At 39.5% G+C, this 24,992-nt stretch overlaps 1 protein-coding gene across 1 annotated transcript; it reads left to right on the forward strand.

Moving 5' to 3' along the window:
- The first annotated feature begins 6,315 nt into the window (after window positions 1–6,315).
- LOC129361673 (uncharacterized protein DDB_G0284459-like) lies at window positions 6,316–19,149 on the forward strand. Its single transcript, XM_055032672.1, has 4 exons — window positions 6,316–6,408; window positions 8,626–9,523; window positions 18,455–18,682; window positions 18,735–19,149. The coding sequence occupies exons 1-4, from the start codon at window positions 6,363–6,365 to the stop codon at window positions 19,147–19,149; spliced, it is 1,587 nt and encodes a 528-aa protein (XP_054888647.1). The 5' UTR covers window positions 6,316–6,362.
- The last annotated feature ends 5,843 nt before the right edge of the window (window positions 19,150–24,992 follow it).

The raw sequence follows: 24,992 nt of genomic DNA on the forward strand, positions 1-24,992 counted from the left end.
TTGAATAGTATAAATGGCTCATGTATCTTGTTTTGGTTATTAAAATAAAACTTACCTGTTCAGCAGCATTAAAGATTTGTGAGTTATAGGAAGGTAAACTGAGTCACTTGTTGCAGTATTTATTTTATTCACACTAATAGTACAATGTAAGGTTAAAGATATTTTATTAGCTGTTAAAAAGTCATCAAGACACAATAAAATGTCTTTATATTTAGACATTGTCAACCCTAGGTATGTGGTATTTTAGTGTTCTATTGAAACATTGCTTTGGGTTTTTGTGAAGGTCTTCATACTGAACTATAGTGTTTTTCTTGTTTTCCTTCACAGCTCATAGTGTAGCGCTTCCAGCAGATGGATCCCCAACGTCAGAGGAACATCAGGATGATGGTAAGGATTTGGGTAAGATGTGGTCAAATGTTGACATTTCAGGCAACATGGTTTCTGGAGATCATGGAGAGGAGTCTAGGTGTAGTTCCCCTCCGCAGTCTGTTGACTGTACTAACAGCTCCAGAGGTAGCTCCAGTCAGGATGACTGTTCTAGCAGTTCTGTTGATAGCTGTTTTAGCAGGTCTTGTGGTAGCTCTACGACCAGCTACAGTGGTAGCTCTACTCCTATCTCCAGTGAAGCTGAGGTAGGTAACGAGTTTACTAGCAGCTACGGTAGTATCAGCACTACCAGCTGCAGTCCAACAGTGGACCGTCCTTACGCTGAGCTGGAGATGGCTCAGAAGCTTGAAGAGGGCACTTCTCAGTTGACCTCACTTGAATCCACACATGGATTTGTCAAGCGGGAAGAGTCCATTTTGAGCCCAGATTACTCCACACTTGCTGGTATCTCGCAGCGTCATCAGGTAGGTCTGGTAGGGGATGTGACTCGTGCGCCATCCGTCACCGGCTTAAACAGAAAGAGGACAAAGGAAAGTGACTCTGAAGAGGAGCCCCCTGCCAAGAAGACCAGGGACGCTGTTGCAGAAGAGGAGCTCTCTTCCAAAAGGACCAGGGACAGTGAAGATGCTGAAGAGGAGCCCCAGCAAAGAAGTCTAGGGAGAGAGAAGATGCTGAAGAGGAGCCCCCAGCCAAAAGCACCAGGGAGAGTCAACCTAGAGATGGGCTCCCTCCAAGAGGACCAGGACAGTGGTGCTGAAGAGGAGTCCCTGCCAAGAGGTCCAGGAACAGCGACGATGAAGAGGAACCTGTTGTCTGTCCCACCACAAATACATGGTGTGAGGATCCCGTTCCGTCATCCCTCGCCTCAGTCCCTCTCCCTTGCCATTCTGGGTGGATCCCATTTTTTCACCCATCCGTCTTTCACCTAACAGCGCATGTGAGGATCCCATTTTGCCTCCCCTGTCTTCAGTCCCTCACCAAGACTGCCCTGTGAAGGTCCCATTGCGTCAGTTCATTCCATCAGTCCCCCAGTCTGTGAAGATCCTGTTTTGTCATCCCCTGTCCTCAGTCGTCCACAAAGGATAGTGTGTGAGGATCCCACCGTGTCTTCCCCCGTCGTTTGTCCTTCACCGTCACATACTGCGGTTTCAAAGTTCGTCATTCCCTTGCATGTGTGCCTGGATGAAGTTTCAAATGGACAAAGAAGAGGAACCAGTACCATCAACATCTGCAATTGGATCTGACAGAGCTAGAGAAGAGAGAGTTCCGGACAAGTGTGGTTTAGACCTCGCTACGACTTGTCAAGCGACGACTCTGATTAGATTGGGATCTTGAAAACTGAAGACCTACCTGAGATGTCCCATTACGAGACCTCTTTTCTCTGTTGTTTTTATTAAGCCGATGCTTTCTAGCAGGACGAGGATGCCTTAGGTAGTGTCTTGCACCGAGGCTTTTCTTTATCCCGCTGCTAGTTTTCATTTTACACGTTAAGGATTCTAGCAGGACCGAGGATGCCTTAGGGAGCGTCTTGCACCGAGGCTTTCTTTATCCCGCTGCTAGAGTTTTCATTTTAGATGTTGAGAATTCTGGTTGAACTGCAATGCTGATTTTTTTTTGCTATTAATCAATGAATGACTAAATGCTGCAGGAGGCTAATTTCAATTTCTGAGGAACAAGACCATTCTGATGATCAAAAACACTAAAAGGAGTCGGGCATGGCTGGTGCATGAAAGAAAAATGCTAAAAGGAATCAGACTCGCGACAGATTAATACAAAATCTGAAACAATCTTGCTGGGTAAAACTCAAACCTAAAAACGTTAGATAACGTGGCTCGGACACTGGAATCATAAAATTGAGATAACACTGCTGCAAATTTAAGACATGAAAAATCAAAATTGGAGATAAATATAATCGGTTTGAGCTGGTATAAACGGATTGAAAGAGCGGTTTTTAAGTTATTACCTTTCTGCTCTGGACATTATAAAGTGAGGCGTTTCTACGTATGAAATAACAACGTCGGCGACAGTAACAACAGGAGTTGATTCAAATGTTCAAAGATGACAAGTAGAAGAGAGAAATGGGCAGGTCCTTTGGATCCCGGAAATGAACTGTTGATCAACGGATCAATCATTTATCAAGTCCACATGTTAATATGTCGTTAAACGCAGGTGATAATGGGTTAAATATTGGTAATGCTGCTGGGCGTCAAACCTAAAATGTCTTAGGACTGAGAAGAGACGATGCTTTTCTGGACAAATTCATCTCTCAACGCTTCTGCGGACAAATGAAATATTTCAAGCAGTGAGAAATCTAAATGTTTCAGGACTAATATGATGCCATGGTGGACAAATTAAAATGTAGAGGAAATAAAACAACCCGCGGATTACAAATGAAACTCTTTAAGGATAAAAGAAAAGACAGAGATAAATCTTTGGTTAAGGCTTGGTCCAGTGACTTGGACCACCATGGATATTTTCTGAGGACCACCAGGATCACCTTTCAAGCAAGGCAAAAGTAAGTATCAGTCCCAGACAGCAGCGCAGTGAGACTGCTTCTCCAGATTCTCTGTGCTTCTGTCTCTGTTTTCCTCTCTGCTCTCACATGTTTCATGGTGCAGTAGTGCTGCTTCCCCACACGGTGTTCTCTGAAATACTACATTGTCTTCACCTGTTCCTTCATTAATCCACTCTCCCAGTTTTTAATCTTTCAGGTTTTAGATGCTCTTCGTTGGATTCTTTTGTCGTTGTCCTCGTGGTTCCTGCTTGTAAGTTTTTGCATTCCACAACACATAATACTGTTTGCCTCCTTCTAGTGTTGCCTCCTTCTAGTTGCCCCATCTAGTAAAGCTGATGGGACCATCAGCTTTACTAGATAAACACAGAAAGAAATTCACTATCAGCAGAGTTCAAATTTACATTTAGTAATGAAAGTTTGCCTGATAATATTTTGTATTAGAGACGAAATTAAAGCTTCAAGCCAATAAGAAATAGGAAGACAGATGAGAACAGACAACATTTATTATTTAGGGATTTAATGAAAAACTTTTATTCAGTAGGAAAGTAGAGAATAGGGGAGTATGTGGAGTAAAGATAAAATATTAATCTCATAAAACAAAGTTTATATAGCCATATTTACATGTTGCAACACAGAAAGATCACAAAAAGAGAATAGACATTTAAAATACAGACACTAGTCTCTGATCACAGGTCCAGACTTCTCAGATCTCTGATGTTCTGATCATCTCAGGTTGGATCTCCTGAAACTGCAATCCTCCACCTTCAAAACCACCAGTCATGTGGAGGAAGATAAGAGCACCCAGTTGACGAAAAAAGTACGAACATTTATATCTACTCAACATAAGGAAACATTTCAGATCAAGCTGCATAGAGTTGAGCTTAAAGTTAGAAACTGGTTATGTCTGCTGTCCATGCATATTGTCCTCTAACTCTGTTGTCTTTTCTCTTTGTTTCTTTTCTCTGTCAACTCATGTCACATGACCTGAGTTGACCAATTAAAGTAGAAGACCTGCTCCACCTGCTGCTCTACTGGTTGTAAGAGATTGTGGGAAAGGTGAGGACATGATGATGACTTGATCAGAAAGTCTCCTTCTATCATCTGGTATTTAGACTGAATGTGTTGATTCTCTAACATCTCATATTAAAGTTCACCTGTACGAGGGTTAAATATCAAAGAATTTGAGAAACATGATAGAAAACCCAGAGCCGGTTTCGGGTTCCAAATTCAGATTCTGCAGATCAATAATGTTTCTGATCATTCCAGGTTGGATCTCCTGAACCTGCAATCCTCCACCTTCAACACCACCAGTCAGGTGGAGGAAGATAAGAGAACCAAGTTGACGAAAAAAGTAAGAACATTTATATCTACACAACTTAACTAAACATTTCAGATAAAGCTGCATAGAGTTGAGCTTAAAGTTAGAAACTGGTTATGTCTGCTGTCCATGCATATTGTCCTCTAACTCTGTTGTCTTTTCTCTTGGTTTCTTTTCTCCGTCAACTCATGTCACATGACTTGAGTTGACCAACAATTAAAGCAGAAGACCTGCTCCACTGCTGCTCTACTGGTTGTAAGAGATTGTGAGAAAGGTGAGGACATGATGTTGACTTGATCAGAAAGTCTCCTTCTATCATCTGGTATTTAGACTGAATGTGTTGATTCTCTAGCATCTCATGTTAAAGTTCACCTGTACAGGGGTTAAATATCAAAGAATTTGAGAAACATGATAGAAAACCCAGAGCCGGTTTCGGGTTCCAAATTCAGATTCTGCAGATCAATAATGTTTCTGATCATTCCAGGTTGGATCTCCTGAACCTGCAATCCTCCACCTTCAACACCACCAGTCAGGTGGAGGAAGATAAGAGAACCCAGTTGACGAAAAAAGTAAGAACATTTATATCTACTCAACATAAGGAAACATTTCAGATCAAGCTGCATAGAGTTGAGCTTAAAGTTAGAAACTGGTTATGTCTGCTGTCCATGCATATTGTCCTCTAACTCTGTTGTCTTTTCTCTTTGTTTCTTTTCTCCGTCAACTCATGTCACATGACTTGAGTTGACCAACAATTAAAGTAGAAGACCTGCTCCACCTGATGACCAGAAACATTGTTGATCTGCAGAATCTGAATTTTCCAATAATATAATTATTGTTGAAAAATGTTGTCATGCTTAATTGTTGTAATGCTTGATTGTATTTATGAAATTGTTACAATAAAAACTGACATACTAACGCGTGATTGATTCTTTTTATTTGTTTTGACCAATTATTTTGAAAACTGCCAAACAGGCAACAAATTAAGCAGATGTTAAATAAAAGAGAAAAACAACAAGTACAAAAACAGGTTTTTAGGAAGGTGGTGCATGACATCCGGTTCACCAGATGCACCGTGAGACAGTTTAGCAGGCCTGATGGTATTTTATTCCATCTTTCCCTGCTTTCATCATCATGTCACATTGCAGCAAACTATGAACACAAACCACACTAGACATGTCTGATCATGTCTCTCCTTCAGATCATTCATCAGATCATCCAGAACTGGAACTAACAACAAACCAGAATTATAACAAATTCAGGAAAATTTCAGAGAAGACAAACAGTCCAGAATGATGTCATTGGTTTCCATAAAAGTGATCAGTTCTTAAATATGCTCGTTAAAGAGCAAAGGTCATGAAACTATGTCTTAATCAGATCCTCTACTGAGAGCGAGTCCAGCACCAACGCTGTAAAAGAAAATAGAGCAGAATAGAAATTGTTTTGCTGTTCAAAAATGGAGAAACTAACAATGTAACAGAATTAAAGCAGATGGGTTCACATAAAGACAGGAGTTAGCAAAAGGTGCTTCAAAAGAACTTTTGTTTTTACAGAATTTGAAGCTAATTCCATGCAATGATCTTTATATTAGACAATAAATATTGAATCTCCTGTCTGACTGTCATTCAGTAGTTGACTAATGCCGGCATTACTAGATCATAGATGTGGCAATGTTTGTGTGGCACCAAGCTACACTTAGAGGCCCTTTAGAATGACTAATATCAAGATAACAATTCAACATTAAAATATAAATATATGATACATAATAATAAATGTTTTGCCTTGTAAGAGTGATTTGTAACTGAACTATGCAGTACAACACAAGCTGTTCTGCATGAATCTTTGACTATTTAACTGCTGCAATCTGCAACTTCTGTGGACAATTTCTCTGACGCACCAGCGCGCGCATTCGTCATTGAGCCTTCGTCAAGGAAGTCATGGAAACGACGTCAGTCTCGGCAACCCGATAAATGACGCTGACCTCCTGGAATCTTCCCCTTTGCTACGAGACTTTTGAAGGAGACGCCAGAAGACGCATAACGCCTCGGAAGGTCTGAACCTTTGGACAAGTCCCGCTTTGCAAAACTCGCTCAAGAAGCTCTTGGTGGAAAACGCATTTGCTGAAGAAGCCGAAAACCCGCGAAGATGGATCCTGGCCCGGAGAAGCACCAGCAGGGTGATCAGCTGGAAGGTTAATATCATTATTCTACTGTTTTTAATAAACAAAAGCAACTTATTACTAACATAACAATGAATTGTTTAGTTTATTTTGTTTTGTGTCCGGTTTTTATAAAGAAATAGTGCCTGCTGAACAAAAAAGACAAGTAGCATTCTTGCTAGCATAGATCTTTCTTAGCCTTTTTCTTGACTCAGTTTCCAGGAAATGTCAGGAATATTAAACTGTGGTGTCGTGATTGAAGTAATATATGTATTTTACCTAATTATAGTCAAAAGTGTTGAAATAATGTCAAATGCTTAAAAAGTTGACAGTTATTTTTTGAAAAATGCAAATAAACACATGGTTTCCATGGATACTCTAAATAAAATCCATTAGCTATTTTATGTTACTTTAAAAAAAATTATTTAACAACATGTATTTTCCCTTTGATAGCCTGTAATCGTTTAGTTTGATCATTTCTTCAAGACAGGGACATGTTGGTTTGTTGTTGTTTTAGCATAGCCAGGAATGCTAACAAGGTGAATTGATTTGAAAAAGAACAATTTTGTTGTCTTTTTTGAAATATGTATCTTCTATCCTCTCTTTTGGATTTGTGGGATGAAACAAATGTGTGAGTTAATTTAAATAGTTTTCTGACTGTATATGTGTTTGCAAATTGGAATTTGTGAATAAATGTCTGGGATGTTAGCACTAGTCCTTGAGAATAACTGTTATGTTAATTTTAAACAAAACAAAACAGGAACGCTAGCTTGTTCTTGATCATTAGTTTTTATTTGGTTTCCATGACAATGCCATCAGTTGTAGAGGTTTCTTAGGACACTCATAAAGACTTTACATCAAATCACTAGTTTCCATTCATGCACACATTCACACAATAATGATGATAAGCTCATGGATTGTAGCACAGATGTTCTATCAAGCCATTGGCCCTTCTGACCAACAGCAGCAGGAAAGGTGGGTGAAATGTCTTGACCAAGGACACAACGCCAGAGGCCGGCCATTGCAGAGCAAACTCCACCACTGTGGCCACCGTGACCAGCATCATATGTGTTCATGTGTGTCTGTGTCAAAATGATCATCAATCAAAGCTGATTTTCAAAACAAAATTGTTATTTCTTTGTGAAAATCAGCTTTTATGACTTTGGTGTCCAATTCTTGGCAAACTGGATGATTCTTTGTCCATTTTTTGGAAAAATCCACAAACATATTTAGTTTCCATGGATACATTGGATACAAGTGTCATTCAGGAAATCATGACACTTTTAATACAAAGTTGATATTCAAAATGTCTTTGTTATGACAACAAAGACATTTGTTGTCATAACAACAATTATGTTTGTCAAAACATAACAATTATGACATTTGTTGTCATAACAATTATGACAACAAATGTCATAATTGTTATGATATTATCATCATGACAGTCATTCACATCCCGTCAAATAAAATGTTTCCACATTTTAGGTGAGATTGTGGAGGTTTAACACTGCTTAAATAAAATCTTCTGTTAAAAGGTTATTTCTGGTTTTAGAAGATCTGTTTTGTTTTATTCAGAGTTTTGGAATAAGAAGTCAGAGCTTGTTCCAGGTTTCAGAAAATGCCTCAAAAACACATTTGGTCTCCTTGGATACATTGCTTGAAATAAATCCTTAAAACTTGAAGTTTAGAAAAGTTTTTAGAGATATATTTCTATTTATATATTTTCCTGTTTATAAAGTAAATGGTGTCGTTTATATTTTTATTATTTTTTGATTTTATTTTTCTAAGAGATAGAAGTTTTGAATAATTAGTGGTTTACGAAATGATGTGTTGGTCCTTTTTTCTATTTGGGGCTGTAATATATTTTCAGGTTGATTACGTTTTCAGAAAGTATTAAAGTTATGTAAGGACTAATTTAAGTTGAATAGTAATAAATGGCTCATGTATCTTGTTTTGGTTATTAAAATAAAACTTACCTGTTCAGCAGCATTAAAGATTTGTGAGTTATAGGAAGGTAAACTGAGTCACTTGTTGCAGTATTTTATTTTATTCACACTAATAGTACAATGTAAGGTTAAAGGTATTTTATTAGCTGTTAAAAAGTCATCAAGACACAATAAAATGTCTTTCTATTTAGACATTGTCAACCCTATGTATTGTGGTATTTTAGTGTTCTATTGAAACATTGCTTTGGGTTTTTGTGAAGGTCTTCATACTGAACTATAGTGTTTTTCTTGTTTTCCTTCACAGCTCATAGTGTAGCGCTTCCAGCAGATGGATCCCCAACGTCAGAGGAACATCAGGATGATGGTAAGGATTTGGGTAAGATGTGGTCAAATGTTGACATTTCAGGCAACATGGTTTCTGGAGATCATGGAGAGGAGTCTAGGTGTAGTTCCCCTCCGCAGTCTGTTGACTGTACTAACAGCTCCAGAGGTAGCTCCAGTCAGGATGACTGTTCTAGCAGTTCTGTTGATAGCTGTTTTAGCAGGTCTTGTGGTAGCTCTACGACCAGCTACAGTGGTAGCTCTACTCCTATCTCCAGTGAAGCTGAGGTAGGTAACGAGTTTACTAGCAGCTACGGTAGTATCAGCACTACCAGCTGCAGTCCAACAGTGGACCGTCCTTACGCTGAGCTGGAGATGGCTCAGAAGCTTGAAGAGGGCACTTCTCAGTTGACCTCACTTGAATCCACACATGGATTTGTCAAGCGGGAAGAGTCCATTTTGAGCCCAGATGACTCCACACTCGCTGGTATCTCGCAGCGTCATCAGGTAGGTCTGGTAGGGGATGTGACTCGTGCGCCATCCGTCACCGGCTTAAACAGAAAGAGGACAAATCAAAGTGACTCTGAAGAGGAGCCCCCTGCCAAGAAGACCAGGGACGCTGTTGCAGAAGAGGAGCTCTCTTCCAAGAGGACCAGGGACAGTGAAGATGCTGAAAAGGAGCCCCCAGCAAAGAAGTCTAGGGAGAGAGAAGATGCTGAAGAGGAGCCCCCAGCCAAAAGCACCAGGGAGAGTCAACCTAGAGATGGGCTCCCCTCCAAGAGGACCAGGGACAGTGGTGCTGAAGAGGAGGTCCCTGCCAAGAGGTCCAGGAACAGCGACGATGAAGAGGAACCTGTTGTCTGTCCCACCACAAATACATGGTGTGAGGATCCCGTTCCGTCATCCCTCGCCTCAGTCCCTCTCCCTTGCCATTCTGGGTGGATCCCATTTTTTCACCCATCCGTCTTTCACCTAACAGCGCATGTGAGGATCCCATTTTGCCCTCCCCTGTCTTCAGTCCCTCACCAAGACTGCCCTGTGAAGGTCCCATTGCGTCAGTTCATTCCATCAGTCCCCCAGTCTGTGAAGATCCTGTTTTGTCATCCCCTGTCCTCAGTCGTCCACAAAGGATAGTGTGTGAGGATCCCACTGTGTCTTCCCCCGTCGTTTGTCCTTCACCGTCAACATACTGCAGGTTTCAAAGTTCGTCATTCCCTTGCATGTGTGCCTGGATGAAGTTTCAAATGGACAAAGAAGAGGAACCAGTACCATCAACATCTGGAATTGGATCTGACAGAGCTAGAGGAAGAGAGAGTTCCGGACAAGTGTGGTTTAGACCTCGCTACGACTTGTCAAGCGACGACTCTGATTAGATTGGGATCTTGAAAAACTGAAGACCTACCTGAGATGTCCCATTACGAGACCATCTTTTCTCTGTTGTTTTTATTAAAGCCGATGGCTTTCTAGCAGGACCGAGGATGCCTTAGGTAGCGTCTTGCACCGAGGCTTTTCTTTATCCCGCTGCTAGAGTTTTCATTTTAGACGTTAAGGATTCTAGCAGGACCGAGGATGCCTTAGGTAGCGTCTTGCACCGAGGCTTTTCTTTATCCCGCTGCTAGAGTTTTCATTTCAGACGTTAAGGATTCTAGCAGGACCGAGGATGCCTTAGGTAGCGTCTTGCTTTTCTTTATCCCGCTGCTAGAGTTTTCATTTTAGACGTTAAGGATTCTAGCAGGACCGAGGATGCCTTAGGTAGCGTCTTGCACCGAGGCTTTTCTTTATCCCGCTGCTAGAGTTTTCATTTTAGATGTTGAGAATTCTGGTTGAACTGGCAATGCTGATTTTTTTTGCTATTAATCAATGAATGTCTAAATGCTGCAGGAGGCTAATTTCAATTTCTAAGGAACAAGACCATTCTGATGAACAAAAAACACTAAAAGGAGTCGGGCATGGCTGGTGCATGAAAGATAAATGCTAAAAGGAATCAGACATCGCAACAGGATTAATACAAAATCTGAAACAATCTTGCTGGGTAAAAATCAGACCTAAAACGATTAAGATAACGTGGCTCGGGACACTGGAATTAATAAAATTGAGATAACACTGCTGCAAATTTAAGACATGAAAAATCAAAAATGGAGATAAAATATAATCGGTTGAGCTGGTATAAACGGATGAAAGAGCAGTTTTAAAGTTATTACCTTTCTGGTCTGGACATTATAAAGTGAGGCGTTTCTACGTATGAAATAACAACGTCGGCGACAGTAACAACAGGAGTTGATTCAAATGTTCAAAGATGACAAGTAGAAGAGAGAAATGGGCAGGTCCTTTGGATCCCGGAAATGAACTGTTGATCAACGGATCAATCATTTATCAAGTCCACATGTTAATATGTCGTTAAACGCAGGCGATAATGGGTTAAATATTGGTAATGCTGCTGGGCGTCAAACCTAAAATGTCTTAGGATTGAGAAGAGACAATGCTTTTCTGGACAAATTCATCTCTCAACACTTCTGCGGACAAATGAAATATTTCAAGCAGTGAGAAATCTAAATGTTTCAGGACTAATATGATGCCATGGTGGACAAATTAAAATGTAGAGGAAATAAAACAACCCGCGGATTACAAATGAAACTCTTTAAGGATAAAAGAAAAAGACAGAGATAAATCTTTGGTTAAGGCTTGGTCCAGTGACTTGGACCACCCTGGATATTTTCTGAGGGACCACCAGGATCACCTTTCAAGCAAGGCAAAAGTAAGTATCAGTCCCAGACAGCAGCAGCACAGTGAGACTGCTTCTTCCAAGAGTCTCTGTGCTTCTGTCTCTGTTTTCCTCTGCTCTCACATGTTTCATGGTGCAGTAGTGCTGCTTCCCCACACGGTGTTCTCTGAAATACTACATTGTCTTCACCTGTTCCTTCATTAATCCACTCTCCCAGTTTTAATCTTTCAGGTTTTAGATGCTCTTCGTTGGATTCTTTTGTCGTTGTCCTCGTGGTTCCTGCTTGTAAGTTTTTGCATTCCACAACACATAATACTGTTTGCCTCCTTCTAGTGTTGGGGACCATCAGCTTTACTAGATAAACACAGAAAGAAATTCACTATTAGCAGAGTTCAAATTTACATTTAGTAATGAAAGTTTGCCTGATAATATTTTGTATTAGAGATGAAATTAAAGCATCAAGCCAATAAGAAATAGGAAGACAGAGGAGAACATAGACAACATTTATTATTTAGGGATTTAATGAAAAACTTTTATTCAGTAGGAAAGTAGAGAATAGGGGAGTATGTGGAGTAAAGATAAAATATTAATCTCATAAAACAAAGTTTATATAGCCATATTTACATGTTGCAACACAGAAAGATCACAAAAAGAGAATAGACATTTAAAATACAGACACTAGTCTCTGATCACAGATCCAGACTTCTCAGATCTCTGATGTTCTGATCATCTCAGGTTGGATCTCCTGAACCTGCAATCCTCCACCTTCAACACCACCAGTCAGGTGGAGGAAGATAAGAGAACCCAGTTGACGAAAAAAGTAAGAACATTTATATCTACTCAACATAAGGAAACATTTCAGATCAAGCTGCATAGAGTTGAGCTTAAAGTTAGAAACTAGTTATGTCTGCTGTCCATGCATGTTGTCCTCTAACTCTGTTGTCTTTTCTCTTTGTTTCTTTTCTCCGTCAACTCATGTCACATGACCTGAGTTGACCAACAATTAAAGCAGAAGACCTGCTCCACCTGCTGCTCTACTGGTTGTAAGAGATTGTGGGAAAGGTGAGGACATGATGTTGACTTGATCAGAAAGTCTCCTTCTATCATCTGGTATTTAGACTGAATGCGTTGATTCTCTAGCATCTCATGTTAAAGTTCACCTGTACGTGGGTTAAATATCAAAGAATTGAGAAACATGATAGAAAACCCAGAGCCGGTTTCTGGTTCCAAATTCAGATTCTGCAGATCAATAATGTTTCTGATCATTCCAGGTTGGATCTCCTGAACCTGCAATCCTCCACCTTCAACACCCGGTCAGGTGGAGGAAGATAAGAGAACCAAGTTGACGAAAAAAGTAAGAACATTTATATCTACACAACTTAACTAAACATTTCAGATAAAGTTGCATAGAGTTGAGCTGAGATTTATAATCTAGTTCTATATTTTCTCTTTAACTCTGTTGTCTTTTCTCTTTGTTTCATTTCTCCGTCAACTCATGTCACATGACTTGAGTTGACCAACAATTAAAGCAGAAGACCTGCTCCACCTGCTGCTCTACTGGTTGTAAGAGATGTGGGAAAGGTGAGGACATGATGATGACTTGATCAGAAAGTCTCCTTCTATCATCTGGTATTTAGACTGAAATGAAGGAATGTGTGTCTCATCATGTGTTGGTTCTCTAGCAACAGCACTGGACCAATCAGCAGAGAGAAAACACAGAAAATCCTGCTGGAAATCCAGAGAAGTTTCCTGATGCATCAGGGGGACAGCTGAGGACGAGACACAGAATAAAGAGACTGAGATCATGTGAAGTGGATCATCATCAACCTGCAATCCTCCACCTTCAACACCACCAGTCAGGTGGAGGAAGATAAGAGAACCCAGTTGACGAAAAAAGTAAGAACATTTATATCTACTCAACATAAGGAAACATTTCAGATCAAGCTGCATAGAGTTGAGCTTAAAGTTAGAAACTGGTTATGTCTGCTGTCCATGCATATTGTCCTCTAACTCTGTTGTCTTTTCTCTTGTTTCTTTTCTCTGTCAACTCATGTCACATGACTTGAGTTGACCAACAATTAAAGCAGAAGACCTGCTCCACCTGCTGCTCTACTGGTTGTAAGAGATTGTGGGAAAGGTGAGGACATGATGTTGACTTGATCAGAAAGTCTCCTTCTATCATCTGGTATTTAGACTGAATGCGTTGATTCTCTAGCATCTCATGTTAAAGTTCACCTGTACGTGGGTTAAATATCAAAGAATTTGAGAACATGATAGAAAACCCAGAGCCGGTTTCTGGTTCCAAATTCAGATTCTGCAGATCAATAATGTTTCTGATCATTCCAGGTTGGATCTCCTGAACCTGCAATCCTCCACCTTCAACACCACCAGTCAGGTGGAGGAAGATAAGAGAACCCAGTTGACGAAAAAAGTAAGAACATTTATATCTACACAACTTAACTAAACATTTCAGATAAAGCTGCATAGAGTTGAGCTGAGATTTATAATCTAGTTTCGTATTTTTCTCTTTAACTCTGTTGTCTTTTCTCTTTGTTTCATTTCTCTGTCAACTCATGTCACATGACTTGAGTTGACCAACAATTAAAGCAGAAGACCTGCTCCACTGCTGCTCTACTGGTTGTAAGAGATTGTGGGAAAGGTGAGGACATGATGATGACTTGATCAGAAAGTCTCCTTCTATCATCTGGTATTTAGACTGAAATGAAGGAATGTGTGTCTCATCATGTGTTGGTTCTCTAGCAAACAGCACTGGACCAATCAGCAGAGAGAAGACACAGAAAATCCTGCTGGAAATCCAGAGAAGTTTCCTGATGCATCAGGGGACAGCTGAGGACGAGACACAGAATAAAGAGACTGAGATCATGTGAAGTGGATCATCATCAACCTGCAATCCTCCACCTTCAACACCACCAGTCAGGTGGAGGAAGATAAGAGAACCCAGTTGACGAAAAAAGTAAGAACATTTATATCTACTCAACATGAGGAAACATTTCAGATCAAGCTGCATAGAGTTGAGCTTAAAGTTAGAAACTGGTTATGTCTGCTGTCCATGCATATTGTCCTCTAACTCTGTTGTCTTTTCTCTTTGTTTCATTTCTCTGTCAACTCAGGTCATGTGACATGAGTTGACCAACAATTAAAGTAGAAGACCTGCTCCACCTGATGACCAGAAACATTGTTGATCTGCAGAATCTGAATTTTCCAACAATATAATTTATTGTTGAAAAATGTTGTCATGCTTAATGTTGTAATGCTTGATGTATTTATGAAATTGTTACAATAAAAACTGACATACTAACGCGTGATTGATTCTTTATTTGTTTTGACCAATTATTTTTGAAAACTGCCAAACAGGCAACACATTAAGCAGATGTTAAATAAAAGAGATAAACAACAAGAACAAAAACAGGTTTTTAGAAGGTGGTGCATGACATCCGGTTCACCAGATGCACCGTGAGACAGTTTAGCAGGCCTGATGGTATTTTATTCCATCTTTCCCTGCTTTCATCAATGTCACATTGCAGCAAACTATGAACACAAACCACACTAGACATGTCTGATCATGTCTCTCCTTCAGATCATTCATCAGATCATCCAGAACTGGAACTAACACAAAACCAGAATTATAACAAATTCAGAAAAATTTCAGAGAAGACAAACAGTGAGGAATGATGTCATTGGTTTCCATAAAAATGATCATTTATTAAATATGCTCGTTAAAGAGCAAAGGTCATGAAACTATGTCTTAATTAGATCCTCTACTGTCCAGCACCGACGCTGTAAAAGAAAATAGAGCAGAATAGAAATTGTTTTGCTGTTCAAAAATGGAGAAACTAACAATGTAACAGAATTAAAGCAGATGGGTTCACATAAAGACAGGAGTTAGCAAAAGGTGCTTCAAAAGAACTTTTGTTTTTACAGAATTTGAAGCTAATTCCATGCAATGATCTTTATATTAGACAATAAATATTGAATCTCCTGTCTGACTATCATTCAGTAGTTGACTAATGCCGGGCATTACTAGATCATAGATGTGGCAATGTTTGTGTGGCACCAAGCTACACTTAGAGGCCCTTTAGAATGACTAGTATCAAGATAACAATTCAACATTAAAATATAAATATATGATACATAATAATAAATGTTTTGCCTTGTAAGAGTGATTTGTAACTGAACTATGCAGTACAACACAAGCTGTTCTGCATGAATCTTTGACTATTTAACTGCTGCAATCTGCAACTTCTGTGGACAATTTCTCTGACGCACCAGCGCGCGCATTCGTCATTGAGCCTTCGTCAATGGAAGTCATGGAAACGACGTCAGTCTCGGCAACCCGATAAATGACGCTGACCTCCTGGAATCTTCCCCTTTGCTACGAGACTTTTGAAGGAGACGCCGAAGACGCATAACGCCTCGGAAGGTCTGAACCTTTGGACAAGTCCGCTTTGCAAAACTCGCTCAGAAGCTCTTGGTGGAAAACGCATTTGCTGAAGAAGCCGAAAACCCGCGAAGATGGATCCTGGCCGGGAGAAGCACAGCAGGGTGATCAGCTGGAAGGTTAATATCATTATTCTACTGTTTTTAATAAACAAAAGCAACTTATTACTAACATAACAATGAATTGTTTAGTTTATTTTGTGTTTGTGTCCGGTTTTATAAAGAAATAGTGCCTGCTGAACAAAAAGACAAGTAGCATTCTTGCTAGCATAGATCTTTCTTAGCCTTTTTCTTGACTCAGTTTCCAGGAAATGTCAGGAATATTAAACTGTGGTGTCATGATTGAAGTATTATATGTATTTACCTAATTATAGTCAAAAGTGTTGAATTAATGTCAAATGCTTAAAAAATTGACAGTTATTTTTTTGAAAAATGCAGATAAACACATGGTTTCCATGGATACTCTAAATAAAATACATTAGCTATTTTATGTTACTTAAAAAAAAAAAGATTTATCAACATGTATTTTCCCCTTTGATAGCCTGTAATCGTTTAGTTTGATCATTTCTTCAAGACAGGGACATGTTGGTTTGTTGTTGTTTTAGCATAGCCAGGAATGCTAACAAGGGTGAATTGATTTGAAAAAGAACAATTTGTTGTCTTCTTTGAAATATGTATCTTCAATCCTCTCTTTTGGATTTGTGGGATGAAACAAATGTGTGAGTTAATTTAAATAGTTTTCTGACTGTATATGTGTTTGCAAATTGGAATTTGTGAATAAATGTCTGGGATGTTAGCACTAGTCCTTGAGAATAACTGTTATGTTAATTTTAAACAAAACAAAACAGGAACGCTAGCTTGTTCTTGATCATTAGTTTTTATTTGGTTTCCATGACAATGCCATCAGACTTGTAGAGGTTTCTTAGGACACTCATAAAGACTTTACATCAAATCACTAGTTTCCATTCATGCACACATTCACACAATAATGATGATAAGCTCATGGATTGTAGCCACAGATGTTCTATCAAGCCATTGGCCCTTCTGACCAACAGCAGCAGGAAAGGTGGGTGAAATGTCTTGACCAAGGACACAACGCCAGAGGCCGGCCATTGCAGAGCAAACTCCACCACTGTGGCCACCGTGACCAGCATCATATGTGTTCATGTGTGTCTGTGTGAAAATGATCATCAATCAAAGCTGATTTTCAAAAACAAAATTGTTATTTCTTTGTGAAAATCAGCTTTTATGACTTTGGTGTCCAATTCTTGGCAAACTGGATGATTCTTTGTCCATTTTTTTGGAAAAATCCACAAACATATTTAGTTTCCATGGATACATTGGATACAAGTGTCATTCAGGAAATCATGACACTTTTAATACAAAGTTGATATTCAAAATGTCTTTGTTATGACAACAAAGACATTTGTTGTCATAACAACAATTATGTTTGTCAAAACATAACAATTATGACATTTGTTGTCATAACAATTATGACAACAAATGTCATAATTGTTATGATATTATCATCATGACAGTCTCATTCACATCCCGTCAAATAAAATGTTTCCACATTTTAGGTGAGATTGTGGAGGTTTAACACTGCTTAAATAAAATCTTCTGTTAAAAGGTTATTTCTGGTTTTAGAAGATCTGTTTGTTTTATTCAGAGTTTTGGAATAGAAGTCAGAGCTTGTTCCAGGTTTCAGAAAATGCCTCAAAAACACATTTGGTCTCCTTGGATACATTGCTTGAAATAAATCCTTAAAACTTGAAGTTTAGAAAAGTTTTTAGAGATATATTTCTATTTATATATCTTTTCCTGTTTAAAGTAAATGGTGTCGTTTATATTTTTATTATTTTTTGATTTTATTTTTCTAAGAGATAGAAGTTTTGAATAATTAGTGGTTTACGAATGATGTGTTGGTCCTTTTTCTATTTGGGGCTGTAATATATTTCAGGTTGATTACGTTTTCAGAAAGTATTAAAGTTATGTAAGGACTAATTTAAGTTGAATAGTAATAAATGGCTCATGTATCTTGTTTTGGTTATTAAAATAAAACTTACCTGTTCAGCAGCATTAAAGATTTGTGAGTTATAGGAAGGTAAACTGAGTCACTTGTTGCAGTATTTTATTTTATTCACACTAATAGTACAATGTAAGGTTAAAGGTATTTTATTAGCTGTTAAAAAGTCATCAAGACACAATAAAATGTCTTTCTATTTAGACATTGTCAACCCTATGTATTGTGGTATTTTAGTGTTCTATTGAAACATTGCTTTGGGTTTTTGTGAAGGTCTTCATACTGAACTATAGTGTTTTTTCTTGTTTTCCTTCACAGCTCATAGTAGCGCTTCCAGCAGATGGATCCCCAACGTCAGAGGAACATCAGGATGATGGTAAGGATTTGGGAAGATGTGGTCAAATGTTGACATTTCAGGCAACATGGTTTCTGGAGATCATGGAGAGGAGTCTAGGTGTAGTTCCCCTCCGCAGTCTGTTGACTGTACTAACAGATCCAGAGGTAGCTCCAGTCAGGATGACTGTTCTAGCAGTTTGTTGATAGCTGTTTTAGCAGGTCTTGTGGTAGCTCTACGACCAGCTACAGTGGTAGCTCTACTCCTATCTCCAGTGAAGCTGAGGTAGGTAACGAGTTTACTAGCAGCTACGGTAGTATCAGCACTACCAGCTGCAGTCCAACAGTGGACCGTCCTTACGCTGAGCTGGAGATGGCTCAGAAGCTTGAAGAGGGCACTTCTCAGTTGACCTCACTTGAATCCACACATGGATTTGTCAAGCGGGAAGAGTCCATTTTGAGCCAGATGACTCCACACTCGCCGGTATCTCGCAGCGTCATCAGGTAGGTCTGGTAGGGATGTGACTCGTGCGCCATCCGTCACCGGCTTAAACAGAAAGAGGACAAATCAAAGTGACTCTGAAGAGGAGCCCCCTGCCAAGAAGACCAGGGACGCTGTTGCAGAAGAGGAGCTCTCTTCCAAGAGGACCAGGGACAGTGAAGATGCTGAAGAGGAGCCCCCAACAAAGAAGTCTAGGGAGAGAGAAGATGCTGAAGAGGAGCCCCAGCCAAAAGCACCAGGGAGAGTCAACCTAGAGATGGGCTCCCCTCCAAGAGGACCAGGGACAGTGGTGCTGAAGAGGAGGTCCCTGCCAAGAGGTCCAGGAACAGCGACGATGAAGAGGAACCTGTTGTCTGTCCCACCACAAATACATGGTGTGAGGATCCGTTCCGTCATCCCCTCGCCTCAGTCCCTCTCCCTTGCCATTCTGGGTGGATCCCATTTTTTCACCCATCCGTCTTTCACCTAACAGCGCATGTGAGGATCCCATTTGCCCTCCCCTGTCTTCAGTCCCTCACCAAGACTGCCCTGTGAAGGTCCCATTGCGTCAGTTCATTCCATCAGTCCCCCAGTCTGTGAAGATCCTGTTTTGTCATCCCCTGTCCTCAGTCGTCCACAAAGGATAGTGTGTGAGGATCCCACTGTGTCTTCCCCCGTCGTTTGTCCTTCACCGTCAACATACTGCAGGTTTCAAAGTTCGTCATTCCCTTGCATGTGTGCCTGGATGAAGTTTCAAATGGACAAAGAAGAGGAACCAGTACCATCAACATCTGGAATTGGATCTGACAGAGCTAGAGGAAGAGAGAGTTCCGGACAAGTGTGGTTTAGACCTCGCTACGACTTGTCAAGCGACGACTCTGATTAGATTGGGATCTTGAAAAACTGAAGACCTACCTGAGATGTCCCATTACGAGACCATCTTTTCTCTGTTGTTTTTATTAAAGCCGATGGCTTTCTAGCAGGACCGAGGATGCCTTAGGTAGCGTCTTGCACCGAGGCTTTTCTTTATCCCGCTGCTAGAGTTTTCATTTTAGACGTTAAGGATTCTAGCAGGACCGAGGATGCCTTAGGTAGCGTCTTGCACCGGGGCTTTTCTTTATCCCGCTGCTAGAGTTTTCATTTCAGACGTTAAGGATTCTAGCAGGACGAGGATGCCTTAGGTAGCGTCTTGCACCGAGGCTTTTCTTTATCCCGCTGCTAGAGTTTTCATTTTAGACGTTAAGGATTCTAGCAGGACCGAGGATGCTTTGGGTAGCGTCTTGCACCGAGGCTTTTCTTATCCCGCTGCTAGAGTTTCATTTTAGATGTTGAGAATTCTGGTTGAACTGGCAATGCTGATTTTTTTGCTATTAATCAATGAATGACTAAATGCTGCAGGAGGCTAATTTCAATTTCTGAGGAACAAGACCATTCTGATGAACAAAAAATACTAAAGGAGTCGGGCATGGCTGGTGCATGAAAGATAAATGCTAAAAAGGAATCAGACATCGCAACAGGATTAATACAAAATCTGAAACAATCTTGCTGGGTAAAAATCAAACCTAAAAACGATTAAGATAACGTGGCTCGGGACACTGGAATTAATAAAATTGAGATAACACTGCTGCAAATTAAGACATGAAAAATCAAAAATGGAGATAAAATATAATCGGTTGAGTGGTATAAACGGATTGAAAGAGCGGTTTTAAAGTTATTACTTTTCTGGTCTGGACATTATAAAGTGAGGCGTTTCTACGTATGAAATAACAACGTCGGCGACAGTAACAACAGGAGTTGATTCAAATGTTCAAAGATGACAAGTAGAAGAGAGAAATGGGCAGGTCCTTTGGATCCCGGAAATTAACTGTTGATCAACGGATCAATCATTTATCAAGTCCACATGTTAATATGTCGTTAAACGCAGGCGATAATGGGTTAAATATTGGTAATGCTGCTGGGCGTCAAACCTAAAATGTCTTAGGATTGAGAAGAGACGATGCTTTTCTGGACAAATTCATCTCTCAACGCTTCTGCGGACAAATGAAATATTTCAAGCAGTGAGAAATCTAAATGTTTCAGGACTAATATGATGCCATGGTGGACAAATTAAAATGTAGAGGAAATAAAACAACCGCGGATTACAAATGAAACTCTTTAAGGATAAAAGAAAAAGACAGAGATAAATCTTTGGTTAAGGCTTGGTCCAGTGACTTGGACCACCCTGGATATTTCTGAGGACCACCAGGATCACCTTTCAAGCAAGGCAAAAGTAAGTATCAGTCCCAGACAGCAGCACAGTGAGACTGCTTCTTCCAAGAGTCTCTGTGCTTCTGTCTCTGTTTTCCTCTCTGCTCTCACATGTTTCATGGTGCAGTAGTGCTGCTTCCCCACACGGTGTTCTCTGAAATACTACATTGTCTTCACCTGTTCCTTCATTAATCCACTCTCCCAGTTTTAATCTTTCAGGTTTTAGATGCTCTTCGTTGGATTCTTTTGTCGTTGTCCTCGTGGTTCCTGCTTGTAAGTTTTTGCATTCCACAACACATAATACTGTTTGCCTCCTTCTAGTGTTGGGGACCATCAGCTTTACTAGATAAACACAGAAAGAAATTCACTATTAGCAGAGTTCAAATTTACATTTAGTAATGAAAGTTTGCCTGATAATATTTGTATTAGAGATGAAATTAAAGCATCAAGCCAATAAGAAATAGGAAGACAGAGGAGAACATAGACAAAATGTATTATTAGGGATTTAATGAAAAACTTTTATTCAGTAGGAAAGTAGAGAATAGGGGAGTATGTGGAGTAAAGATAAAATATTAATCTCATAAAACAAATAGTTATATAGCCATATTTACATGTTGCAACACAGAAAGATCACAAAAAGAGAATAGACATTTAAAATACAGACACTAGTCTCTGATCACAGGTCCAGACTTCTCAGATCTCTGATGTCTGATCATCTCAGGTTGGATCTCCTGACCCTGCAATCCTCCACCTTCAACACCACCAGTCAGGTGGAGGAAGAGAAACCAGTTGACGAAAAAAGTAAGAACATTTATATCTACTCAACATGAGGAAACATTTCAGATCAAGCTGCATAGAGTTGAGCTTAAAGTTAGAAACTGGTTATGTCTGCTGTCCATGCATATTGTCCTCTAACTCTGTTGTCTTTTCTCTTTGTTTCATTTCTCTGTCAACTCATGTCACATGACCTGAGTTGACCAACAATTAAAGCAGAAGACCTGCTCCACCTGCTGCTCTACTGGTTGTAAGAGATTGTGGGAAAGGTGAGGACATGATGATGACTTGATCAGAAAGTCTCCTTCTATCATCTGGTATTTAGACTGAATGTGTTGATTCTCTAGCATCTCATGTTAAAGTTCACCTGTACGTGGGTTAAATATCAAAGAATTTGAGAAACATGATAGAAAACCCAGAGCCGGTTTCTGGTTCCAAATTCAGATTCTGCAGATCAATAATGTTTCTGATCATTCCAGGTTGGATCTCCTGAACCTGCAATCCTCCACCTTCAACACCACCGGTCAGGTGGAGGAAGATAAGAGAACCAGTTGACGAAAAAAGTAAGAACATTTATATCTACACAACTTAACTAAACATTTCAGATAAAGTTGCATAGAGTTGAGCTGAGATTTATAATCTAGTTCTATATTTTTCTCTTTAACTCTGTTGTCTTTTCTCTTTGTTTCATTTCTCGTCAACTCATGTCACATGACTTGAGTTGACCAACAATTAAAGCAGAAGACCTGCTCCACCTGCTGCTCTACTGGTTGTAAGAGATTGTGGGAAAGGTGAGGACATGATGATGACTTGATCAGAAAGTCTCTTCTATCATCTGGTATTTAGACTGAAATGAAGGAATGTGTGTCTCATCATGTGTTGGTTCTCTAGCAACAGCACTGGACCAATCAGCAGAGAGAAGACACAGAAGATCCTGCTGGAAATCCAGAGAAGTTTCCTGATGCATCAGGGGGACAGCTGAGGACGAGACACAGAATAAAGAGACTGAGATCATGTGAAGTGGATCATCATCAACCTGCAATCCTCCACCTTCAACACCACCAGTCAGGTGGAGGAAGATAAGAGAACCCAGTTGACGAAAAAAGTAAGAACATTTATATCTACTCAACATGAAGGAAACATTTCAGATCAAGCTGCATAGAGTTGAGCTTAAAGTTAGAAACTGGTTATGTCTGCTGTCCATGCATATTGTCCTCTAACTCTGTTGTCTTTTCTCTTTGTTTCATTTCTCTGTCAACTCATGTCACATGACCTGAGTTGACCAACAATTAAAGTAGAAGACCTGCTCCACCTGATGACCAGAAACATTGTTGATCTGCAGAATCTGAATTTTCCAACAATATAATTATTGTTGGAAAATGTTGTAATGCTTAATTATATTTATGTAATCATAAATTGTTACAATAAAAAGTGACATACTAACGCGTGATTGATTCTTTTTATTTGTTTTGACCAATTATTTTTGAAAACTGCCAAACAGGCAACAAATTAAGCAGATGTTAAAAGAGAAAAACAACAAGAACAAAAACAGGTTTTTAGGAAGGTGGTGCATGACATCCGGTTCACCAGATGCACCGTGAGACAGTTTAGCAGGCCTGATGGTATTTTATTCCATCTTTCCCTGCTTTCATCAATGTCACATTGCAGCAAACTATGAACACAAACCACACTAGACATGTCTGATCATGTCTCTCCTTCAGATCATTCATCAGATCATCCAGAACTGGAACTAACAACAAACCAGAATTATAACAAATTCTGGAAAATTTCAGAGAAGACAAACAGTCAAGAATGATGTCATTGGTTTCCATAAAAGTGATCAGTTCTTAAATATGCTCGTTAAAGAGCAAAGGTCATGAAACTATGTCTTAATTAGATCCTCTACTGAGAGCGAGTCCAGCACCGACGCTGTAAAAGAAAATAGAGCAGAATAGAAATTGTTTTGCTGTTCAAAAATGGAGAAACTAACAATGTAACAGAATTAAAGCAGATGGGTTCACATAAAGACAGGAGTTAGCAAAAGGTGCTTCAAAAGAACTTTTGTTTTTACAGAATTTGAAGCTAATTCCATGCAATGATCTTTATATTGGACAATAAATATTGAATCTCCTGTCTGACTATCATTCAGTAGTTGACTAATGCCGGGCATTACTAGATCATAGATGTGGCAATGTTTGTGTGGCACCAAGCTACACTTAGAGGCCCTTTAGAATGACTAATATCAAGATAACAATTCAACATTAAAATATAAATATATGATACATAATAATAAATGTTTTGCCTTGTAAGAGTGATTTGTAACTGAACTATGCAGTACAACACAAGCTGTTCTGCATGAATCTTTGACTATTTAACTGCTGCAATCTGCAACTTCTGTGGACAATTTCTCTGACGCACCAGCGCGCGCATTCGTCATTGAGCCTTCGTCAATGGAAGTCATGGAAACGACGTCAGTCTCGGCAACCCGATAAATGACGCTGACCTCCTGGAATCTTCCCCTTTGCTACGAGACTTTTGAAGGAGACGCCAGAAGACGCATAACGCCTCGGAAGGTCTGAACCTTTGGACAAGTCCGCTTTGCAAAACTCGCTCAAGCTCTTGGTGGAAAACGCATTTGCTGAAGAAGCCGAAAACCCGCGAAGATGGATCCTGGCGGAGAAGCACCAGCAGGGTGATCAGCTGGAAGGTTAATATCATTATTCTACTGTTTTTAATAAACAAAAGCAACTTATTACTAACATAACAATGAATTGTTTAGTTTATTTTGTGTTTGTCCGGTTTTATAAAGAAATAGTGCCTGCTGAACAAAAAAGACAAGTAGCATTCTTGCTAGCATAGATCTTTCTTAGCCTTTTTCTTGACTCAGTTTCCAGGAAATGTCAGGAATATTAAACTGTGGTGTCGTAATTGAAGTATATATGTATTTTACCTAATTATAGTCAAAAGTGTTGAATTAATGTCAAATGCTTAAAAAATTGACAGTTATTTTTGAAAAATGCAGATAAACACATGGTTTCCATGGATACTCTAAATAAAATACATTAGCTATTTTATGTTACTTTAAAAAAAATTATTTAACAACATGTATTTTCCCCTTTTAGCCTGTAATCGTTTAGTTTGATCATTTCTTCAAGACAGGGACATGTTGGTTTGTTGTTGTTTTAGCATAGCCAGGAATGCTAACAAGGGTGAATTGATTTGAAAAAGAACAATTTTGTTGTCTTCTTTGAAATATGTATCTTCTATCCTCTCTTTTGGATTTGTGGGATGAAACAAATGTGTGAGTTAATT

Source organism: Poeciliopsis prolifica, unplaced genomic scaffold, assembly GCF_027474105.1.
Source record: "Poeciliopsis prolifica strain line A6 unplaced genomic scaffold, Auburn_PproV2 SCAFFOLD008, whole genome shotgun sequence".
NCBI classification, from domain to species: Eukaryota; Metazoa; Chordata; class Actinopteri; order Cyprinodontiformes; family Poeciliidae; genus Poeciliopsis; species Poeciliopsis prolifica.

Coding starts and splice junctions, on each gene's coding strand:
- LOC129361673 (XM_055032672.1), top strand. CDS start 6,363: ATGGATCCTGGCCCGGAGAAGCACCAGCAGGGTGATCAGCTGGAAG. Junction 6,409..8,625: donor GCAGGGTGATCAGCTGGAAG/GTTAATATCATT, acceptor TTTCCTTCACAG/CTCATAGTGTAGCGCTTCCA. Junction 18,683..18,734: donor GTATCTCGCAGCGTCATCAG/GTAGGTCTGGTA, acceptor CGGCTTAAACAG/AAAGAGGACAAATCAAAGTG.